Here is a 22,406-nt window from a genome sequence, read left to right as displayed (position 1 = left end):
CAGAAAATTAGACTTTTACATTCCAATTCATTTTTTGCTCATCTTACCATAAAAGTAAATAACATAAAAATACTTACCACTTCATTTTATCCTTTAGTTTAGGAGGCTGAAAATTGCTTTTTGTCATTAGAAATAATGCCCTGAAAAATCAACAAATCATTACACAGCATTTTAATATTTCACATTTTAATCTATTACACAAATTCTATTACTATTTATTCCCCAAATAAGATAAAACAAGACTAAGAAAATTACTTGTTCACATACTAAGAGGAAAAAAACCTTAAGCATAGGATTCTTCAATGATGACGCACTGACCTCATTGGGTGTAAGTCAAACATAGGAGGCTGAAGCTCTGCAAGTTCTATGGCAGTGATTCCCACTGCCCAGAGATCACAGAGTTGATTGTAACCCCCCTTCCTCTCAACAGCTGCAACTTCTGGAGCCATCCTGAAATAAATATTCCAGAAAATAAAAACCTTCTGTTACATGTTTTCCTTTATACTCCCACCCAGAGGCACAAGGAATTATCACTATCTAAATTAAGGCCCATTTAGGCCTTGGTTTTTGAAAAAGAAATATGTAGTACTTAAAAGGTTCACCTTTTCCAAAATCTTGACATCTCATAAGACCTTCCACTTCATTAGTAACTTGCTTTTGATTTTACAGGCTCATAGGTGGAAGGGACTTGCCTTGCCTCAGAAGAGACTTTGGATTTGGACTTTTGGGTTAATGCCGGAATGAGTTAAGACTCTGGGGGACTGTTGGGAAGGCATGACTGGTTTTGACATGTGAAAAGGACATGAGATTTGGGAGGGGGCAGGGACAGAATGATATGGTTTGGCTCTGTGCCCCCACCCAAAATCTCATCTCAAACTGTAATCCCCATGTGTGCCGAGGGAGGGACCTGGTAGGAGGTGATTGGATCATTGGGTCAGTTTCCCCTGTGCTTTTCTCATGATAGTGAGAGGGTTCTCACAAGGTCTGATGGTTTTAAAAGTGACAGTTTTCCCCGCGTGCTCTCTCCGGTCACCTTGTGAAGAAGGTGCCTGCTTCCCCTTTGCCTTATTCCATGATTACAAGTTTTCTGAGGCCTCCCCAGCCATGCAAAACCGTGAGTCAATTAAACCTTTGTTTACAAATGTTTTTAAAGAAGACCCTCCACTTCAGTCTCCTACTGGTGATTCCATTGTTACTTCCTTACACTAGCTACTAAAAAGGTTTATAAAATTGTACAATTTTCATAGAGTAACATGTCCAAAACTCATTCACGCTCCCAATCTCTCTGTACATGCAAAATTCAATAAATAATATTTGTAATAAACAATCTATAGCTCTACTTCCTTTTATCAAAAAACTGCAACCTGGCAATCTCCGTTTTTACTTCACCAAAACTATTCCTTTGGGCACCAAGAATCTTCATATTTACTATTTAATTCATATTTACTAAAAACTTATTTGGCATTTTTTCCAGTTCTATTACAATAATGGAAAAGTTATAAAAATGAGTGTCTACTTTTAAAAAATGTATTTATTCGGAGGAAAGTTACCCAAATTCAGTAATTTTTTTGTTTCTCTTTACTTTGCTACAGTCTCATTCTAATTATACTTTCATAAATTTGAATTTGACTGATTTAAATTATTAATTTTCAAATATAAAACATTTCAAATCCTAAACAATATTTTAAAAAGCAATTAATTGAAATAAACATCTCAACTCTTCCATACTAAAGAGCAGTCTAGATAATCTTACAAATACACATTTATCTTCCTGGTATGATTTCAGGAAGGTCAAGTAAGTCAGTAAAGTTAAAAACAAAAAACCTTCTAACTTTCAAACCCCTGGTCTTGAAATCTTCTAAATCTGAAACAGATCTTATGAAAATTTAAATTACTGTAAGAAAAGTGAATTTCAAATGGTCAGTTATTACTTTTATGAAGACTAGATTCGAAGTAGCTGGTAGAAATGCCCTAGTGGAGTGGGAAATGCATACAAGTGATAGCTTTTAACTTGCCTTACTAGCTCACCACATTAGTTGATGCTCTCCCTTCCTCTATGAAAATACAAGGGAAATATTCCACTTAGTACATGTCTACTCCAGCCAGCTAAGTTGTATGCTTATCACAGTCAACTGGGTTCATCTCTGAAACTGTTTATTCCAGTTACACTTGCTATTGTAAACACATAGTTATAATGAAGGTTTAAAAGTTAGTGAGCTAGCTGGGAGCAGTGGCTCACGCCTGTAATCCTAGCACTTCGGGAGGCCGAGGCAGGTGGATCATTTGAGCTCACAGTTTGAGACCAGCCTGGGCAACATGGTAAAATCCCGTCTCTACCAAAAATGCAAAAATTAGCTGGGCGTGGTGGTGCATGCCTGTGGTCCTAGCTACTTGGGAGGCTGAGGTGGGAGGATCGCTTGAGCCTGGGAGGCAGAGGTTGCAGTGAGCTGAGATCATACCACTGCACTCCAGCCTGGGTGACAGAGTGAGACCCTATCTCAAAAAACAAAAACAAAAACAAACAAACAAGAATTAATGAATACTTTAGAAAGACTTTGCTTTTAGAAAGGCAAACTTCTAAAGATGAGCCAAAAAAACTGGTACGTTACATAAAAACATGACAATGGCAGAAAACTGGGAAGGCTACAGCTTATATGATGCCATCTGTATGCCACTCAAGGAAAAGGCACAAATATAGAGACAGATATCAGATCGGGGTTCCCAGATGCTACGGATGGAAGGAGAGCATTTACTAAAAAGAGGCAAGATAAAAAATTCTTTGGATAGTGTCAGTGTGTTCTGGTGGTTTCTTACCACCACAGCATACAAGTTTCTCAACATTCATACTACTGTATGAATTTGTACAACTGTATATCTAATAAGGATAAATTTATACCTCAATAAACCTGACTAAGAAATGTAGTTGATGCATTGGGCTGTGTGTGGTTTGCATTACTAAAATGGAACTCTAGTAAGTGATCTACTCAAAGAACAGGCCTTGATTCTATACCAGACTGTTGAATAAATGTACATATGTGTCTTAAATTGAAATAAAACATTTAAGGTACATATCTGTTAATTTTGAGAACTGTCATTTCAAGCAGACTTCTTCGAACAACTGATTAACTGCTGACCTAATCACTTGGGAAGAGAGAGGTTCTAAATTCTTAGATTTTAGGTAGGAAAGATACAATACCAGAAAGACACATAGAGGGAGAGTGTTCCCAAAATTAACTTTACCTAATTCACAATTTCACATGTTCCCAAGATATCTCCCACATTATTGTAAGAGTAATGATATAAATTTTTAACCTCTGAAACTGGAGTTGGAAATGTCACCATTAACATTCAGTGAATGAATACTGTAAAGAATCAAGTCAGATCCTGAAGATTTAATGAGAGATGTTTACAATAAAACTGAGAAGATAGTGTACTTAAAAATGACAGCAATTCAAGCCCTCACTCCACTCAACCCAAAACAATAATGAGATGAACAAAGAGAAATATACATACATACCATCTTAGACTAAGTCCAGCAGACATATTTTACCTAAAACCATAACACGCAGACGAAAAATAGAAGAACAGTAAATGATGTAGCAAACAGGAGGCAGGGCAAACCCAAGCAGGTGCCAAGGAAAAGAACAACAACTAGCAGCCAACGAGCCTCAAACATCCTGGAAATGTTGACAAGTTAGGTTTAAAAAGTAGCAATAGTGGGGTTGAGGCTGGGCTGGAAACAGGAGTATTAGAAAGTGTCAACAGTCAGTCCCTGGCATTCCTACTCTTATCCATTAAGTCCCAGTAACTATTCCCTCCCGATTCCCATTGGATAAGGACCAAGACGAAGAAGAGAGACTGCAGACTCAAGAGACACCAGGAACCAAGGAGTGAAGAGGTTAAAGGGAGAGGACATGATTAAGTAGAAGTACGTATATAGAACAATGAATACCTCTGCTTCCTTCACTTGACCAGTTCTAGAACACTAACAACCAGGTTTACACCTGACTTCCCACACACAGAGTTATGAACCAGTTTTCAGTGCTGTGCTCTTCAAAGTGAACCAAAATATAAGGATTAGTAGACATTTGAGGGAAGTCTCCATCATGAAAATACAAATGTAAAGAGTTGAGGAACTCTTATAAGTAGAACAAAAAAGATTTTTTTGTTCTTAGAGAAAATAGAAGAAAATTAACAGATTAATTTAAGTGGTCCAAGATACAACCAATGAGTTCCATACAGAGCAGGAAAAAGTATAGCAAAGAAATTATCAAAGAAGTAATACAAGAGTATTTCCCAAAATTGAAAAGACATGAGTCTGGATTATAAAGCACAAATGCCAAGTACAATGAATAAAAGTAAAAACAATCAAAACACAAATATATTTTGAGGTATATAACTATGGAATATCAAAACACCAGGAATGATTCTGGGGTGGGGGGGGGTTACATTCAAAAGATCATGTATCATAATGGCATCACACCATGGGCACCACAGAAGACATTAGTGCAATACTTCAAAAACCTTATCCTAGAATTCCCACCAAAATTATCAATTATGTACAAGGATACACATGCAAAATCTCAAAAATGTTACTCCCCATGCACCCTTTCTCAGAAAGATATTAGTATGTGTGTCAATCACAAAGGAAGGAGTACATCATGAAAGAAGAAGACCTAGAATCCAAGAAAGGAACGCTAAGCTGAAGATGAAAAACAGCCAGAGCAGAGCTAGGCAAAAGAGCTAGAGAATTAAAGAGTCCAGACTGGAACAGAAGGGAAGATGACTCCAGGAAGGATTATTCTAGGTAAAAAAACAAAAACAAAAACAAAGCAACATCAACCAGACAAAAATCAGCACTGACAGATAATGTGATAGACTTTATGGTAGAGAAAATTATACAGAGGCATCGTACAAAACTGTAAAATGTGGGAAGGTATGGGAAGTGTTAATCAGGGATTTAAAAACAGAAACAAGAAACTAAGTAAATTAAAAAAGAAATTACTAAAATCAGGAAAAACTGTTTTCAGGAAAGTATTGTTAACTGACTCAGCAAAGTACACTAGAAAGATAAGATGACTGTAAGATGAATGAAGAGAGCTAAGATCTTCAACTATCATAACACAGTATCTGTAAATGAATAATGCTAGAGATGGCAGAAGTTACAAGAGTTTTTCCCATATGCCTTTTTAGCATTATTTGACTTTTAAAATATATATTGATAAAAAGATAAATCATGAAAATGGCATATACGTCATATTCTAAATATAAAAAAATTAGTAGTAGCAATTAGTGCTGTATGACTACTGATAGGTCAGACGAAGAGGGCATCAGGGGAGTGGTTGCACATAAACTGAAAGCAAGGATTCCAGGGTGTTGTTACTTCAAAGTAATGGTATGAACAAAAAAAGCTCTATACCAATCCACCATTATAATCATACTGCTTAATATCACATCTAGCACATAGTAAGTGGCCAAAAACTATTCTGTAAATAAATACACGAGTAGGATAGTTTTTACACTATGATCAGTATCTAACAGACAAACATGGCTAGAAAGGAAGGTCCATGGAGAAGACTAGTGGGAGCTAAGGCTAATGAAGCAGACAGAGGCCAGACCACAGAAGACTCAACTGTCAAGAAATCTGCATTTGATCCTATAGGCAACCAAGACATGCCAAAAAGTTTTTAGCAAAGAGGTACTTAAATAATGTAATGTTGAAAGATTAATCACAATATGGACTGGAAATGCGGGTGAAGAAAGATATAAAAACACCTGTGAAAATACACGAGAAATGTAAGGAAAAAGAGTCAGGATTTTCCAGCAAGGCTAGAACTAATATTAAGGTTCCTGAAAGCCGTATCAATCATTAAAGCCTTTTCTGCTTAATGGAAAATAACATGGTAGATTATTTTCTGGCCATGTAATCCACTCGTAAGTGTACATGCCTAAATTACTTTGCCGGTTGATGACTTTTTCCTTAATCTGTCTTAGTCTGAAAAATTTTGACCAGTCTGTTTTTTAGAAATGGTATATCCATTAATGATAGAACAAAATATTAAATATCAATTAAAATACAATTACCAATATGGTGTGCCAATGAAAGACTTCCGTTTGGCAATTGTAGCTGTTATCTGTGCAGATACTCCAAAATCAGCTATTAAAAAAAATGAGAAACATTTAGGAAACTGACAGACAATAAAATTGTTTAAGGCAACATAAGAAGAAACTTTTAAAAGTTATTTTTATTAAGTTAATTTCACAGCAATATGGGATATTCTCAAACATCACATTACAAATTTTAACTTTAATGGACTAGCATTAAAATATCACAAAGTAGTGAATACATATCACAGCCAAATAGATTCCTGTATATTCCCATATAAATCAAGTAACAACCAAGGTCAAGATCAAATAATTTTGATAAGAAAGTTATAGCTGAGAGAATGTAAATTGCCAGACTTATTAATATTGTAATTTCTAATTCTCAGGACTAGAAATCCAAGGAATATCACTGGAAGGGATCTTTAAGAGACATTATATTCCATTCACTTTCTCCATACCCGTGAATGACATCAGATAAACCAGTAAGTCTACTTGTAGCTTGAAAAGACATCCAATCAGAATATCCCCAAACTTAAGAATACATTTAGTACCAATATCAGTCCCTATCAGGAGATTATTTTTATGTATGATTTGTTACTATTCTTTAAGATAAATATTTGGAGATCTAATATTTTCTATTTTACTAATGATGACTTCTAAATCCTTCTCAAGTAAGATATAAATAGTATGTCTTTGAGTGAGGCACATAACACTGGCACAAAATATTAAACTGCTGATAAAAACTGTTCACCAAGCAATCAATAGATAACTAAAAAGAACAGGACGTATCTTTTCTGCTTTTCCCATATTTAGAAGCCACGTAGGAAATTTTTATTACGTTATTTCTAGATACATGTTCTTAAATCTGATTAATCTCACAGGTTATAGTCCAAAATAGTTGTATCTATATTTTTATAAAATACTTCTTTTTAATTTGGGTTTATCTAATAGACATCGTTTAAAATAACTGGTATTTGTTATTAACTATTTCATTTAATACTAACAAATATGACTTTGTTCATAAAACTATAATGAACATTTGTTCTGTCTTAAACTTGCAAAATAAGTCATTATTTAGGTTTTGAACTCTATTTTAATTGAAAATTTAACAACCTAAAGTTATAAAATAAGTTACTGTATGAAATAAAGCAACATTCAGCATCTAAATTACATTCTTAAATAAGTAATGCTGTTTTTTATTTTAAAAGCTTTATGTAAAGAATAAAGTGTTTTTGGAGTTACTGATTTTTTTATATTTGTCTTCTTTTTTGGTTACAAGGTAATTCTGTACAGATTTCTTACTATTATAGAAGTCCCATTCCTGGGTTTAGGGGTGAAAGACTTCAGAAGGATATTCTTTCACAGTATCTTTACAACAAATCTGTCTCATGTGAAGGACAGACTTTATCCCTGTTTAAGGGAAGTGGATACAGAGAGGCGACGGCACGGCAACGAGATTTCTATCTAAAAATACATAGATGCCGTCTTAGGAGAGGGAAAACCTGGTCCTACAAAGGAAAACATAAACTTCACTACATTTTAGAATAGAGTTGTGCATGTGACAAAATTCCAATTTACTTACCCAATTTCACATGACCATTATCCGTTAACAGAATGTTAGCTCCCTTTAAAGTAACAATATTTTAGTTAAAGTAGGAAATAGATATTTTATCAGACAGCACATATATACTAAATATACATATTTAAAATAATCACAGCCTTAGACCTAGAAATACTTAAAGTGTGCTTAATTAAAATGTTATATCATTAGAGTCACAGGTAAATCTACTGTCCACTTTTTAGGCAATTTGACTATCCTTATAAAATGTTCTGCCTTGCAAAAAAGCTGCTACTAACATAGTATGAATGTTAATATAAAAGTGATATATGTTTTCATCAAAATGTTATTTCCTCGTTGATCAAACACTATTACTACACTAAAATGTAACCTTACAAAGCATTTTCAACTGTTTACATTACACTTTAAACTTAATTATTCTTTCCTGCGTTTTTGTGTGTGGTTTTCTTTTTCTTTTTTTTTAAGAACCTCCCTTTCTAGGAACTCACCATCAATTGAACAGGGTTGGTATATGAGACTGTACCTTAGTACACGCTGCTTAGTACATGAGGTTATCTACCCTAATGTGCCTTGCCAAGCGCTTAGGCCCATCCAGTATATAAACAACTAGCCACAGGCCCACACAATTAAAATGTCACTCGTCTGCATGATCTGGCTGCATTTTAGCCACTTTTGCTTCTTGACCTAAGCTCAAAGAAGATAATGATGACTTCATCTTCAATAAGCTCAAAGCTTTTGGAAGAGGTAGAAATACTATATCCCAAAGGTATTGTACACTCTTTGGTCCAAGGTGCCATCAATCATGTAAGTATGGGTTTGGTGGAAAAAATACTGGGAATCCTCCTACTCTCAACCAATGTGAGGAAGAAACAGTAGAAGACTAGTTCAGGAGATAGGGCATTGGGCAGAAAGAAAAAGGCTCCCAAACTCCAAATGTCACCAGTGAAGCTGAGCTGCACCCACCCACTGATACTACTGTAGCTCTATGGAATAGTGGGGGAAGAAGAAAAAGGAAAGAGACTAGGAGCAGGGATTTCAACTTGATCTAGTCCCTAGCCATCTAAGACTTCTGTCAGAGGCTTCAGTTTGGCCTTTCTCCAGCTCAGACTAACTTTCTTAAGTTATAGCTTATATCATGTCACTTGTATATCATGGCCTTCCTCTCCTCCATCCCTTCCCTCCCTGAGAGGCCACTAGTAGTCAGGTGCTATTTTAAGCTCTGGGGTTACAGTAATACATAAGTTCCAGTTCCCATGGAGTTTACATCCAAGTAGGGGAAAAAAACTAAAAATAAATATATATTTATCATCTATCTATGAATGAATGAACCAACAAATGATTCAAAGTCAGGCAGAGATAATTACTCTGAAGACAGGGCAGGGAAGGCCTCTCCAAAGGCAGTAATACATGAGCAGAGATCTGGGTGAAGTAAGCGTACAGAGCCACGCCAAACTCTGGGAGAAGACTATTTCAGGAAAGGAGGAGGAAATTTGAAGACCTGGGGCTAGAATGAGCTCAACATATTCCAAGATTGGCAAGTTTAGTGTGGCTGGAAAAGAATGAGTAAAACAGAGACAAGTGGAGTGTAAGATGAGGTCACAGGGAAATGCATGGGTCAGATCACGGTATAACCTTGTAGGTCATGGTAAAGGCATCTGAACTTTATACTGAGTGTTATGGGAAACAAATGGTGGTTTATAAGCAGGAGAGTGACAAGATATGGTTGAAAAGGTCCCTTTGGTCGCCAAGTGGAAAAGTGACTACAAAACTACTAAGAATGGGAGCATTGAGACCACTCAGAAGGCTATTACAGAAGACCACATGATATAGTATTATGGTGGCTTAGACAGGAGTAGAAATGGTGGTGATGGCTCAAATCTCAACCCAATTAGGCCCACACTCTGAAGTCTAGCACACAAGTCCTTGCATAATGGAACACCAAACTACCCAACCAGTCCCATCTCTAATTAGTCTCACACACTCTCTTCTCTTCAATAATATAGTACAGTTTTTATGTTCTCTGAAATGGCCCACACTTTCTAACTTCTGTACCTGCTCACATTGTTTTCTCTGCTTGAAATGTACTCCAACTTCCATTTCTGACAAAAATCTATCAATCCTCCCAGATCATCTACATGCCAATGACACAGAACCTTTCTTGAGCTACTCATCTTCCTGTGAGCTCTTCTACCTTTGAACTCCAAAAGCTCTTTGGTTATGTCTTTTAAGTGGCTTACAAAAAAAATACCTTCAAACGAGGGATCTCAGCAGGTTATCTGTGAGTCCACTGAAATTTCATGGAAAATTTGAAGACGTGCACGTAAGGGCATTTTCTCAGAAGACAGTTCATGGTTTATCATCAGAGACCCAGAGAGCAATAAGATTTGCCCCAGCCTCTATCCTCATAAAAGGTTAAAAATCTTTATGTTAGAGAAAATGTTCGAAAACAAAAGAGGAAGAGAGAAATAGGAGGAAGGATGAACAAAGAAAAAGGGACAAGAAAAATAAGTGAAAGAAACAAATCTAAACTGGGGAGATGGCAGTATCCTTAGAAATATGCTGAGGATTCCTACCATAGCACCTGCTGTACCACTGAGCTAACCCCAGCACATCTAGAGCACCTGCTCTCCTCTGCCAGCTAAATAAATAAAAGACTATGAGAAGGCAGGACACGGTGGCTCACACTTGTAATCCCAGCATTTTTAGGAGGCCGAGGTGGGAGGATCACCTGAGGTCAGGAGATTGAGACCAGCCTGGCCAACATGGTGAAATCTTGTCTTTACTAAAAATATGAAAATTAGCCAAGCATGGTGGCAGGTGGCTGTAATCCCAGCTACTCGGGAGGCTGAGGCAGGAGAATCACTTGAACCCGGGAGGGGGAGGTTGCAGTGAGCCAACATCGCGCCACTGCACTCCAGCCTGGGCAACAGAGCGATAATCTATCTCAAAAAAAAAAAAAAAAGAAAGAAAAGAAAAGAAAAGAAAAGAAGACTATGAGAAAATGTTAAAGGTCAGTTTATCCATTTTGATGCATGACTAAGACTTAGACTTAAGACTGCAAAAGCTCACTGAAATGGTCAAAGTATAAAACTTACTAAAAACTATAACTTGATGAAAGCTATAAACTTACTCTGCATTTTACTAATAACTACAAAGAAGCTAAAATGAGTTATTAAAACATTAATCTACTGAATGATATACTTTAAAAGGGTGAATTTCATGGTATGTTACTTGTACCTCAATAAAGCTGCCATAAAAAATTAAACTATTAAAAGTATCACTCATTTTTATTATGGTAACATTTCAGATAAATCTATCAAATAAAACAATTTTGCCCAAGACAATCTGATCAGAGTATTTAAAAATGAAGAGAGGATTATTATGTTAAAAATATAATGTATACCTTTATATCTCTGTGCATTTTTCCTTTACTGTGAAGATAATACAATCCCTGGAGTTTCAAAAAACAGAAAAATAAACAAGATTTTATCACAGAGCACACTTTGGGATTTTATGTGATCAAATGTGTAGTATTCTGTGTATTTTATTTAATCTTTACAGGAGATCTAGAAGTAATCATTAACATATTTTAATGAGATCTTTAAAAAAAGATCAAGAAAATGACTAATTTTTCTAACAAAATTTTCAGTAAATTCTACAAACAGTTTGAAATAACTGTTTTTTTTTTGAGATGGAGTCTGGCTCTGTCGCCCAGGCTGGAGTGCAGTGGCGCGATCTCGGCTCACTGCAAGCTCCGCCTACCGGGTTCACACCATTCTCCTGCCTCAGCCTCCTGAGTAGCTGGGACTACAGGCGCCCGCCACCGCACCCGGCTAATTTTTTGTATTTTTAGTAGAGACGGGGTTTCACCGTGGTCTCAATCTCCTGACCTTGTGATCCGCCCGCCTCGGCCTCCCAAAGTGCTGGGATTACAGGCGTGAGCCACGGCACCCGGCTGAAATAACTTTTAAAAAGTATATACCTAATTAGTATCAGAGTGTTTGAATTCCCATGACAGTGCTCAATTTTCTTTGTTATTAAGAGGAAAATATACAATAACAGATCCATAGTGCTCAAATTTTAGGTTATATCATCACATTTAGGCTTTAAAGTATTTATTGGGAAATATAATTTGAGTTCATTGCACAATTTTCAAATGTATTAAAACTCATTTTAAGAGTTTACCAAACTAAAATATTTAGTTCTTACTTTGCTGAACAGGTAATGCACAATAAGTAAAGACTTAGTTTAATGAAAGATGTTATTTCTGAATTAGCACTTGATTTACCTGCAGTGTTTCTCTGCTAACATATGCAATTTGCAGTTCTGACAGAGGTCCAGTTACTGCAAAAGAAGAAAGTTAAGACTCATAAAATTAGTCAATGCATGTTTTTCAATATATAATAAAGTTTTGCAAGTTTAAGCAACAGACTTAATATACCTAAACAATTCTACTGAAATGTAAGCTAGGACTACAGGCCTGAATTACTGTCTTACTGTGCCTGGCTCCAGTTTTTGCCTTTTTTTTTTTTTTTTTTTGAGACACAGTCTCATTATGTCGCCCAGGTTGGAGCATAGTGGTGCGATAGCAGCTCATTGCAGCCTCGACCTCCTGGGCTCAAGTGATCCTCCCACCTCAGCCTCCTGAGTGGCTGGGGGCACAGGTGCACGCCACCACACCTGGTTAGTTTTTTATTTTTTGCAGAGATGGGGTCTCATTATCTTGCCCAGGCTGGTCTTGAATTTCTGGGCTAAAGCAATCTTCCCGCCTTAGCCTCCTGAAGTGCTGGAATTACAGGTGTGAGCCACTGTGCCCAGCCAAGTTTTTGCTTTTTAAAAATCTGACTTGCTCATCGTTGTATCTCTAGTGTGCAGAACAGTGCCTGGCACAGAAAAGCAACCCAATAAATATTTATGGAATGAATGAATGAATGAAGTAGTCACTGAAATTAATTATATTCTCATTTTTATATCTCATTCATCAATATAATCTCTTAAAACATCAAAAGAAAAGATGCCCAACAGGTTTAGCTAGTTTTTATTAAAGCTTTTCAACTGACGTAGAACATGTATTATGACTAGTTTTAAATCAATACTTTTTACAAAAATACTAGCCAGATAGCTATAAAATTAACATATGTTCACTCTAAAAAGTTTCAATCAATAGAAAAGTTTGGAAATTAAAAGTCTCTTCTTCATCCAAAATGTTACTCAACAGTAAGCAATACCAATAGTTTGTTCTATAATCTACCAGATGATTTTAAACAGACATTTTATAAACTTTATGTATCTCAGAAACACATAAGTGGAATCATATTACAACATACAATTCTGAAACCTACTCTTTTCACTTATGATGAACATCTTTACATCAATATACAGGTCTTAATCTTATAAATAATATTTCCTGTGTGTGCATCTGCTAAGTCCCTCCAGAACTCATGCTGAAACTTAATCTCAAACAGGCAGGACTTTGAGGAGGAGATTAGGTCACGAGTGCTCCTCCCTTGTGAATGAGATTAAGACTCTTAATAAAAGAGATTTCAAGCAGTGTCCACTCTTTTTTGCCCTTCCATCTCTTCTGCCATGTAAGGACACTGTGTGCACTCTATGAGAAACGGGTCTTTGCCTGACACCAAACCTGTTGGCACCTTGATCTTGCACTTCCCAGCCTCCAGAGCTATGAGAAATAAATTTCTGTTGTTTATAAATCAATCAGTCTCAGGCATTTTGGTATAGCAGCACAAACAGAGCATCTGTACACTATAAAATAGTTTTCTTTTTCACTATTAAATCACTTTAGAATAAAGAAATACATTAAGTGGGAGAGACTATCCTAGAAATTGAATTAAATTCCAAAGATAAAAACCTTGGCTAGATAGTAAACTCACATTTACAAAAACTTAACAGATTTGTAAACATGTTTAGTTTGGAATACTTGCAGTATTTCACAATTATGAAAGAGAGAAATCTATTCCACTTAGATTATTTTAAGGACAGGGTTGGGTTTAAATGTCTACGGATAAACCATGTAACTTACTTCTGTGGCTTCCAAGCCCACACACATTCAGTAAGATACAACTCCTTGAGATTTCTGTTTCTATAATACGATAAATAAGATAATCTGAAAATAACACTTAGAAGTGAAAGGCAAATTTTTTTTTCAGAAATAATCTTTTCAATTACTAGCTAAGTTTACAAATAGTATGATACCTTCCCAGGACACAAAAACAAAAACTGAAATGAAAAATAGAAGGTAAAACTGTGAAAGAATATTTTAGCTGTCTCTTAGGGGAAAGTCAATCTTGGTAAGCTAGGGCTTTAGCATTATCCTTTACACGGTACAGAAGACAAGGACCTAGGTCTGCAGAAGAGCTAAAACAAACACCCATATACAACTAGAACCCTCAGAGGGCTACATCCTCATTAAAGGTGTAGACAAGCACAGAAGATAACTAGGGATTCTGGCTGTCATAGGGATGGAGGAAAAATGCCTCCTCTTAGAATTTGCCACCATAGGCTTCCTTACTCAGGTTGAGCGTTCAAATATATATTGGAAACAATGAGGTCACTAGGATCCCAGAAAAAAAAAAAAAAAAAAACCAACCCAAAAACAAAAAACGAAACTCTGGAAGGACACACCTTCAAATGCCACACAGAATTCCCACCGAAAAACCTCATTAACGATGATCTCAAAATCCAAAATTATAAAATAAGTGAGAAAATAATTAACCATAAAGATATAATGGGTTGTGGAAAGTTGTTAAAGAACAATATTAAATAAACAAACACAAAAAGCTCAAGGGAAAACAGAAAAAAAATCCTACTATGTTGGAACAATAAAAGGTTCTACTGTTAGTTCTTCAAAGTAAAAGTAAACAAAAGTTAAAGGGGAAACCTCACAAGCACTAGGGTTATTAAAATAACTTTCCCTTCATCAACTAAATTATTCTGTCTATATAATGACAATGTGATAAAACTGAGGCAGAAGAGAGAGACACATAAATGGAGGTACATGTCCTATATGACCGTGCAAGTATACAACACTATACACTAGCCAAAGAGTATTACGCATCGCCATGAAAAGGTTATTTGGTGAAAAACTGGGTGCAGCCAAAAGAGTGAACACACAGAAAGATAGGATTTGGGGTTTTGTATATGCATATGAATTCCCAGTATTCATGTATGAGAACCTCCAAGGGTACCTGAAAAATGCCATTTTTTTCCACTAACCCAGTTGCTGACCAGTATAAATAAATCAGTATTGACGAATTCACATTACTTTGTTACTTCTACCAGTTAGGTTAAAATGGAATGGTAAGAATCATGACAACCTATTTCTGTAACTAAACTGGTCCTGCTTCTTAATGAAGAAAGCAAAATCAGACACCTAAGACCAATCATATGGATATGTGATGAAATCACTAAACAATCTGAGAATGACTAAAAAAAGGTATTCCTTAAAAACTAAAGATGTAAAAGTAGGAATGAAAACTGTAAGAACAAGACACAAAGGAAAAAATAATGGAGGGAGATGTAAAATAGAACTAAATAATTTCTAGACATGAAAATATATGGTAAGCAAAAATAAAATCTAATGGATGTTCTAATACAGCTATAAAATCAGTGACCTGGAAGATCGATACGAGTATCTCTAGTGCTCTCCTGAAGGACAAAAAAGTGGTAAATAGGAAATTGAGTTGAAGAGACATGAAGATCTAATGTACATCTAACTAAGATTCTAAAGGAGAGAGTGCAGATTGGGGGAGAAAATATTTGAAGACATAACAATTGATAATTGTCCAGATATGATAAAAGAGCAAAACTGAGGTTAAGCCTGTTAAGTCCTAAGCAGAAAAAGTAAAAATAAACCCATTCTTAGGCACCAGAAACTCCAGAAATTAAGAGAAAAAGACTAAAAGGAATTAGAGATAAGAACAGATTACCTGCAAAGGATCAATAATCAGACTGACAGAAGGTTCTAATAACTATAGAATCTAAAAGACAATGGCCCACCTTCTTCAAAATGCTGAAAGAAAATAACTGTCAACCTAGAAAATACCTATCTATACCCACTTAAATGATCAACAAATAGTGAGGGTCAAACGCCGAGGAAGTTTACCACTAAAATATTGCTGAAAAAACTTCAGGAGGCCGGGCATGGTGGCTCATGCCTGTAATCCTAGCACTTTGGAAGGCTGAGGCGGGCAGATCACAAGATCAAGAGTTCGAGACCAACCTGGCCAATATGGTGAAACTCCATCTCTACTAAAAATACAAAAATTAGCCAGCGTGGTGGCGGGCGCCTGTAGTCCCAGCTACTTGGGAGACTGAGGCAGAAGAATCGCTTGAACCCAGAAGGTGGAGGTTGCAGTGAGCCGAGATCGCGCCACTGCACTCCAGCCTGGGCGACAGAGCAAGACTATGCTTAAAAAAAAAAAAAAAAAAGAAACTTCAGGAAAAGGGAAATTAAGCCAATTAGGAAGGGAATCAACAGTAGAGAAATTCACCCAAATTCCAACGAAAAAAAAAAAGGCAGGGGAATAGCCATTTGAATTTCTAACACAGAAATCACAAGCTTCTAGAAATACTATTTGTTTTGTAATATAAAATAATGCCAAATATCTCATTTTCACTGAAACTTTGAAACCAAAATGACACAAATAAAGAAAAGTTTCTCAAATATTCATTAAAGAACAACTATACTTAATCAAAAGTATCCTAAAAAAGTAATTTTTCATAAAGCAGAAATGTTCTCATACTCCTTTACCTGGTCTTCAAGGCTCTCCCTATCCGACCCCATGCCCACACCGACAGAAGTGATCACACATGAGTCACACCTTCATGTTACTGTACCAAGGCTTCATCTCTGAAAATGCACTTCTTTGTCTTATTATTATTATTATTACTACTACTTTGAGACGGAGTTTTGTTCTGTTGCCCAGGTTGCAGTCCAATGGTGCGATCTCGGCTCACGGCAACCTCCGCCTCCCAGGTTCAAGCAATTCTACCCCCGCAGCTTCCCGAGTAGCTGGGATTACAGGTACTCGCCATCATGCCCAGCTAATTTTTGTATTTTTGTAGAAATGGGGTTTCACCATGTTAGCCAGGCTGGTCTTGAACTCCTGACCTCAGGTGATCTACCCGCCTTAGCCTCCCAAAGTGCTGGAATTAAGGGCATGAGTCACTGCACCCGGCCCTTGTCTTTTTTCTACCCAGTTTACCTATCTTTTAAAGACCAATGTAAATAGCTCATTTTCTTTATTAAGCTTTCTAAAATGATTCCAGAAAATCCATCATTTTCTTTTTCCTATTTCAACTGTAATTAGCAGCCCAGTAAAATACTATTATGTCAATATTTAGGTTAAGTAAAACCTATGCCAAGAAGACAAAGTGAAATTAAGTAAAATAGAAACAGTAAAATTCTGGCCCAAATAGTCTTACATGTCTGCTTTAGTGCAATTTGCCCCTCAAATTTACTTAAGTGGTCCCACACTAGAAAACAGGAGCCCGAATTCTGTGACAAAATGAGAAAAAAGGTCCAAAATATTTTCTCAGAAAATAGACAGGATTTTATTTTACATCAATCAAAAGCCTAATCTGCAGTTAGTGACAATAATCCACCAACAGAAACAGAAAAGGAAGAAAAACAAAAGGCTGTTTATTTTACTTTACAAATCTCTCTTATATATTCCTTGAATTCCCAGTGAAAAATGTTTTAATCATTTTTTAATTCCTCAGAATCTGGCAGCATCTAAGAGAATAAACATTTAATTGGTATTTCTTGAATATTTGAGAACAAAATAAATCTTTCTATTATCATTGCTCATGTATACACTGGATATTTTACCAGTTTAGCATTAACCAGCAAAGCCCTTGCATTTTTACAGGTCTGAGTTTAAATTTTTGAAATAACTACAATATGCCTCTTCAGAATTAGCAAATAATTCAAATGCATTTAATTTTCCAACTTGTAAATTATAGTAAAGATTCCTCCTTTCTTCCGTATATATCTAAAATACCTTTATATATCCAAACAATATAATGATAAAACATAGCTTGCTTTCCTTAAGATAATGTTGATGTTTTAATATAGTAAATAGCTGTATTTTAAGAAATTCAACCTAATCCCTATAAAAATACAACTTTGGTCTTACCGTGATAAATATCCTGTAAAGAACCACCTCCACAAAACTCCATGCAAATCCAAAGCTTATCTCGCCTATAAAGAGAAAAGAAGCATGTATCGTATTTTCATGATTAAAACTGTCTGTGTGAGGTAACAAGTATTTTAAGGTTGTAAGCTGTAACACTGAAAAACAACAAATGCAACGTGTTATCTTTAAAATAACTAATTAATCTTTATGAGTATATGAATTACTTAATATAATGTATTACTATAATCCAACCTGAGATTTTTAAACTTATAATACATCATTTGTTGGATACAAAGTTGTCATCAGGCACATCCAAATAATGAAAATATTTCCCTTTAGTTAAAAACTTCTCCTTCCCAATAGTTTATACATCTACCCAGATTCTTCACAGACAAATGGCAATAAATCTCAAAGTATACTACTTTGCTAGCACTCTCATCAACAAAACAGGCAAAATATAAATGTTAGCTTCATATTTAGATTCAACAATGATTTTTCCAAAATACTGTTAAAATTTTTCACTCGCTTCTCTTTAGATAGCACTTCTCTCTCATACTCAAATTATAAGCTGTTGTAACCATATAGTCATAGGAGAAATAATCAGCAGTGATTTATATAGCCTATTCCTTTGTTCAGTCATTCATTACTTAATCTCTTAAAATGTACCAGGAAATGTACTATTTGTGGTACAGAGATGGGATAGAAAATCTCTGAACTCAGCAAGCTCTAATGCAGAAGAAAGATTCTACCTAAATATATGTCTGTCTCTCTCACCACTGCCTTCTCAGTGTCTAGCAGAATATCCAGCAAATAAATATTTGTTCCATAAATGAATGAATGCATGAGTGACTGAAAGAATAAACATGTCGAATTAGATTGAGATCAGGAAAATATGGTCAGCGAACCAAATCTAGCCTGCTGCCTGATTTTATACACCTCTGCAACTATGAATCGTTTTCCCACTTTAAAATGGTTGGGAATGGGTCTGTTACTTATAACTAAAATTAATAAATAAAATGGTTGAGAAAATAATAAAATTAATAATATTTGACACATGATGATTACATGAAATTCAAATTTTAGTGCTAATAAATAAATTTTCATTGGAACACAGTCGTACTCATTTATTTCTATACTGCCTATGGCTGCTTTCACGCTAGAAGAGCTGAGTAGTTGTGACAGAGACCATGTAAGCCCACAAAGCCTAAAATATTTACTATGTATCCCTTTATGTAGAAAAAGTCTGTTGACTTGGTGGGTTGGATCATAATTCGATTAATGCATAATCCAGGCATGTATAAAGTACTATGGGAACCCAGAGATGAAAATACCTAGGAAAATGAATGGAAAGTTTTAGGGAGGAGAAAATATTTGAATTAGGTCTTTTGAAATTAAAGTAGAAATTTGCCTGGGAGAGACAGGAAGGGACCTGTGTAAAAGAATGAAACCTTGAAAGAAATGCACATGTGGCAGACTGTGGGTGATTTAGTGTGAGTTGAAGAAAGTCTGCCTGAAGGGACAGTAGCAGGAAATAAACCTAGAATAGGCTGGGTCACACTGTGAAACAATCCTTTGTTTACAAACTTTTCAGTTTAGTTACCTTCCTGTAGATAATCTCTAGTCGGTCCTTGTCTCTCTTAAAATGTGGCATCAAAATCAAGTACTAAGATCCTGAGTGTTACATGAACAATACATTAAAAAGTGGAGATGCTGAGCCGGGCCCAGTGGCTCACACCTGTAATCCCAGTAACTGAGGAGGCTGAGAGAAGAGGATTTCTTGAGGTCAACAGTTTGGGACCAGCCTGGGCAACACAGTGAGACTCTCATTTCTTAAAAAACAAACAAAAAAACTTAGCCAGGAGAAGTGGTGCATACCTGTAGTCCCATCTACTCTGGAAGCTGAGGCAGGGGGTGGGGGTGGGGGTATTATTTGAGCCCAGGAGTTCAAAGTTATAGTGAGCTATGATAGTGCCACCACACTCCAGCCTGGGTGACAGATCAAGATCTGAATCTTAAAAAAAAAAAAAAAAAAAAAAAAGCAGAGATGCTTCTATCAGCCATAAGTCACATATAGTTGACAGTAGTGGAATTAGCCAGACCTAAGAGGTGAGCTGACTTGACTGCAGTGGACAAGGCAGCAAACAAAAAGAGAGCACAAGCTATCAGAGTGCGAAGGTCAATGAACTTAAAATACACCTCTCCACTCCTGCTCCCAACCCCCACAATCCAGAAGCAGTTGGTTAGCATCTGAAAGAATCAGCCAGACCTAAGAGGTGAGCTGACTTGACTGCAGTGGACAACGCAGCAAACAAAAAGAGAGCACAAGCTATCAGAGAGCAAAGGTCAATGAACTTAAGAGTATGAAGTAGCAAGGTATCATGGTTCTAGAAGGTAATGCTAAAGAGAGTGAAGCCCAAAATAAAACTGAAGCCATCCAGGATCTGCAGTTCACAGGTGGTCCACATAACAATGAAATTGAAGCATATAGCTGATATAAAAATTTGTTTTAATTTCTAATATGGTAAATACCAATAGATGTAACTTACATAAATATGCGCCAGCTGCCCAGTGGCCTGGTATTAAGAACTTTCAGAATGGATGTCTGAGACTGGCAGATGTGTGATCTTTCTAATCCCCCAGAGAATGTAACCACTGTCTCCTTTATTTGATCACTGTATTTCTATTAACTTAGCTGAAAGCTATCGTTAACTTCTCAGCAACTACACCAAGCTGCTAGTTTACTGTATGTAGTTAGTCAAAACCTCTGGATCTTTATAAAACAAAAGGCAGACCAGTTCTCTCTCCAGTTTCATATTTGTCTATCTGGTTCAATGAAACTAAGCATAGGAACTTTTTCTTACTAGTTAAATCCTATACTTTAAAAAAATTAGTTTTGATTCATATCCCTTTGTTTCTGACAGGTGTCTTATTAGCTTTCCTAGCATAACACTTTAAAATGCTTCAGCAAAGAAAGCATAACACACATTGCATTAGGTTTAATTCACACCCTTGGGGCAGTGAGCTAACTTTTTAAAGAATCCTAATTGGAAATACACCTCTCCACTCCTGCTCCCAACCCCCACAATCCCGAAGCAGTTGGTTAGCATCTGAAAGAACCTAAATCAGAAGTCTACCCTCCAGAGGTGGCAACTGGAAGAACTTGGCTTATAAACTATTTTAATCTGCACTAGTGGGTTTACTAATGAGCTTAAGTAATATTATAAATATTTTTAAAACATGAATGACACTCTATGTAGATTACTTAGAATTACCATTTGGCATTTCTCTGCCTCTGCCTGAGGTATAAAGACTCTGGCAAGTCAATAATATTTGGAATGCTGCTTAGGCTCCAATTTGGATATATCTAGAATGCAGGATTCCATAGCCTGATCTCTCTAGGTTAGTTGAATCCTTCCTCTAGAAGAATGGTTCTCAAAGTGTGATCTGGGGGTCCCATGAGAGTCCCTGAGACATTTTCAGGGGGCCACCAAGGTCAAAACCATTTTTATAACACTAAGAAATTATTTGCTCTTTACATTCTCTTTCTCTCATGAGAGCACAGTGGAGTTTTCCAGAGACTACATGAAGTGTGAAAATGATGTCATCCCTGACAGCTACTGGAATACGAGCTTATGTTGTATTCTCGAGTTTTAAAAATGTGTCAGCTTTAATTTCTAATATGGTAAATATCAATAGATATAATTCATATAAAACATAAGCTCTCTTGGGGTACTAAGCAATTTTTAAGAGTATAAAATAAAGGGGTTCTATGACCAACCATAGCTCTAAAATATCTTCACATCTGCCACAAGTGAATCTTTCATGCTAAATGACAGCCTAGAGTTCTTAAGATGCAGGCAACTAGGACTTTACACAGCTTACAAAAAACAGGCTGAATGATTGTTTTGGGGTCTGCTTAGGATTAATAAAATAACATGTAAACTGCTTAGTAAAGGACCTGGAATACAGCACAATAAATGTAAGCTGTTGTCTACTCCCTTTGTTATAATTTATCTTGTAGTGTACAAGTCATCTTCATTTAAGTGTAGTGTAACTTTAACTTGTAGTGTAGTGTAACTTTAATTAACTTGTAAATTAACTTAAAGATGTTTAAGTCATCTTAAATTGCTCCTGGAACTCAGTGAAAGTATAAATAAATAAAAGTCATGTTAATCACAACTTCTTTCTTTTAAGTGGTCAGTAATTATCTGATTAATAATTTACCCCAGAGCTTTGCAAGTGACTGACGAGTGATATCAACTTTAATAGTCCGTACTTTCTAGAAACCAACTATTCCCCTCATTTACAAACTGTTCATTGTTGATCTCTAATCTCTGATACCTCTTCTGTTTGTCAACACTCACTGCTAATGGACTACCATCACATTTGCTGAATTTTCAATAGGTGATATAATTTACATAAATCTAAAAGTGTCTAAAAATTTAAGGTGTCTAGCTGCTTTATAATTATCTACTCACCATCTTGTGTTTCAATTCCATCTTAATAGTGTTTTTCCTACCCCTTCCAGTTTGAAAATAATTTTCCTTACTAGAGAAAATGAATGC

The 22,406-nt window shown here is 36.0% G+C and overlaps 1 protein-coding gene across 6 annotated transcripts in view; it reads right to left on the bottom strand.

Annotated features, from left to right (window-relative positions):
* Positions 1-22,406, bottom strand: part of MAP4K3 (mitogen-activated protein kinase kinase kinase kinase 3) — a 190,220-nt gene that overhangs the window by 76,671 nt on the left and 91,143 nt on the right. For all 6 annotated transcript variants that reach the window (XM_050753329.1, XM_050753330.1, XM_050753331.1 and 3 more), the window contains 7 exons: positions 17,842-17,906; positions 11,973-12,028; positions 11,088-11,135; positions 7,688-7,730; positions 6,085-6,157; positions 319-450; positions 78-140 (listed from right to left, as the gene is read on the bottom strand). In XM_050753329.1, coding sequence (XP_050609286.1) covers positions 78-140; positions 319-450; positions 6,085-6,157; positions 7,688-7,730; positions 11,088-11,135; positions 11,973-12,028; positions 17,842-17,906 — 480 coding nt within the window. The remainder of the gene's footprint in view (positions 1-77; positions 141-318; positions 451-6,084; positions 6,158-7,687; positions 7,731-11,087; positions 11,136-11,972; positions 12,029-17,841; positions 17,907-22,406) is intronic.

Source organism: Macaca thibetana, chromosome 13 (assembly GCF_024542745.1).
Source record: "Macaca thibetana thibetana isolate TM-01 chromosome 13, ASM2454274v1, whole genome shotgun sequence".
In the NCBI taxonomy this organism is placed as follows: domain Eukaryota; kingdom Metazoa; phylum Chordata; class Mammalia; order Primates; family Cercopithecidae; genus Macaca; species Macaca thibetana.
The sequence above is the reverse complement of the archived record's forward strand: the minus strand, read 5'-3'. Positions and strand labels throughout refer to the sequence as shown.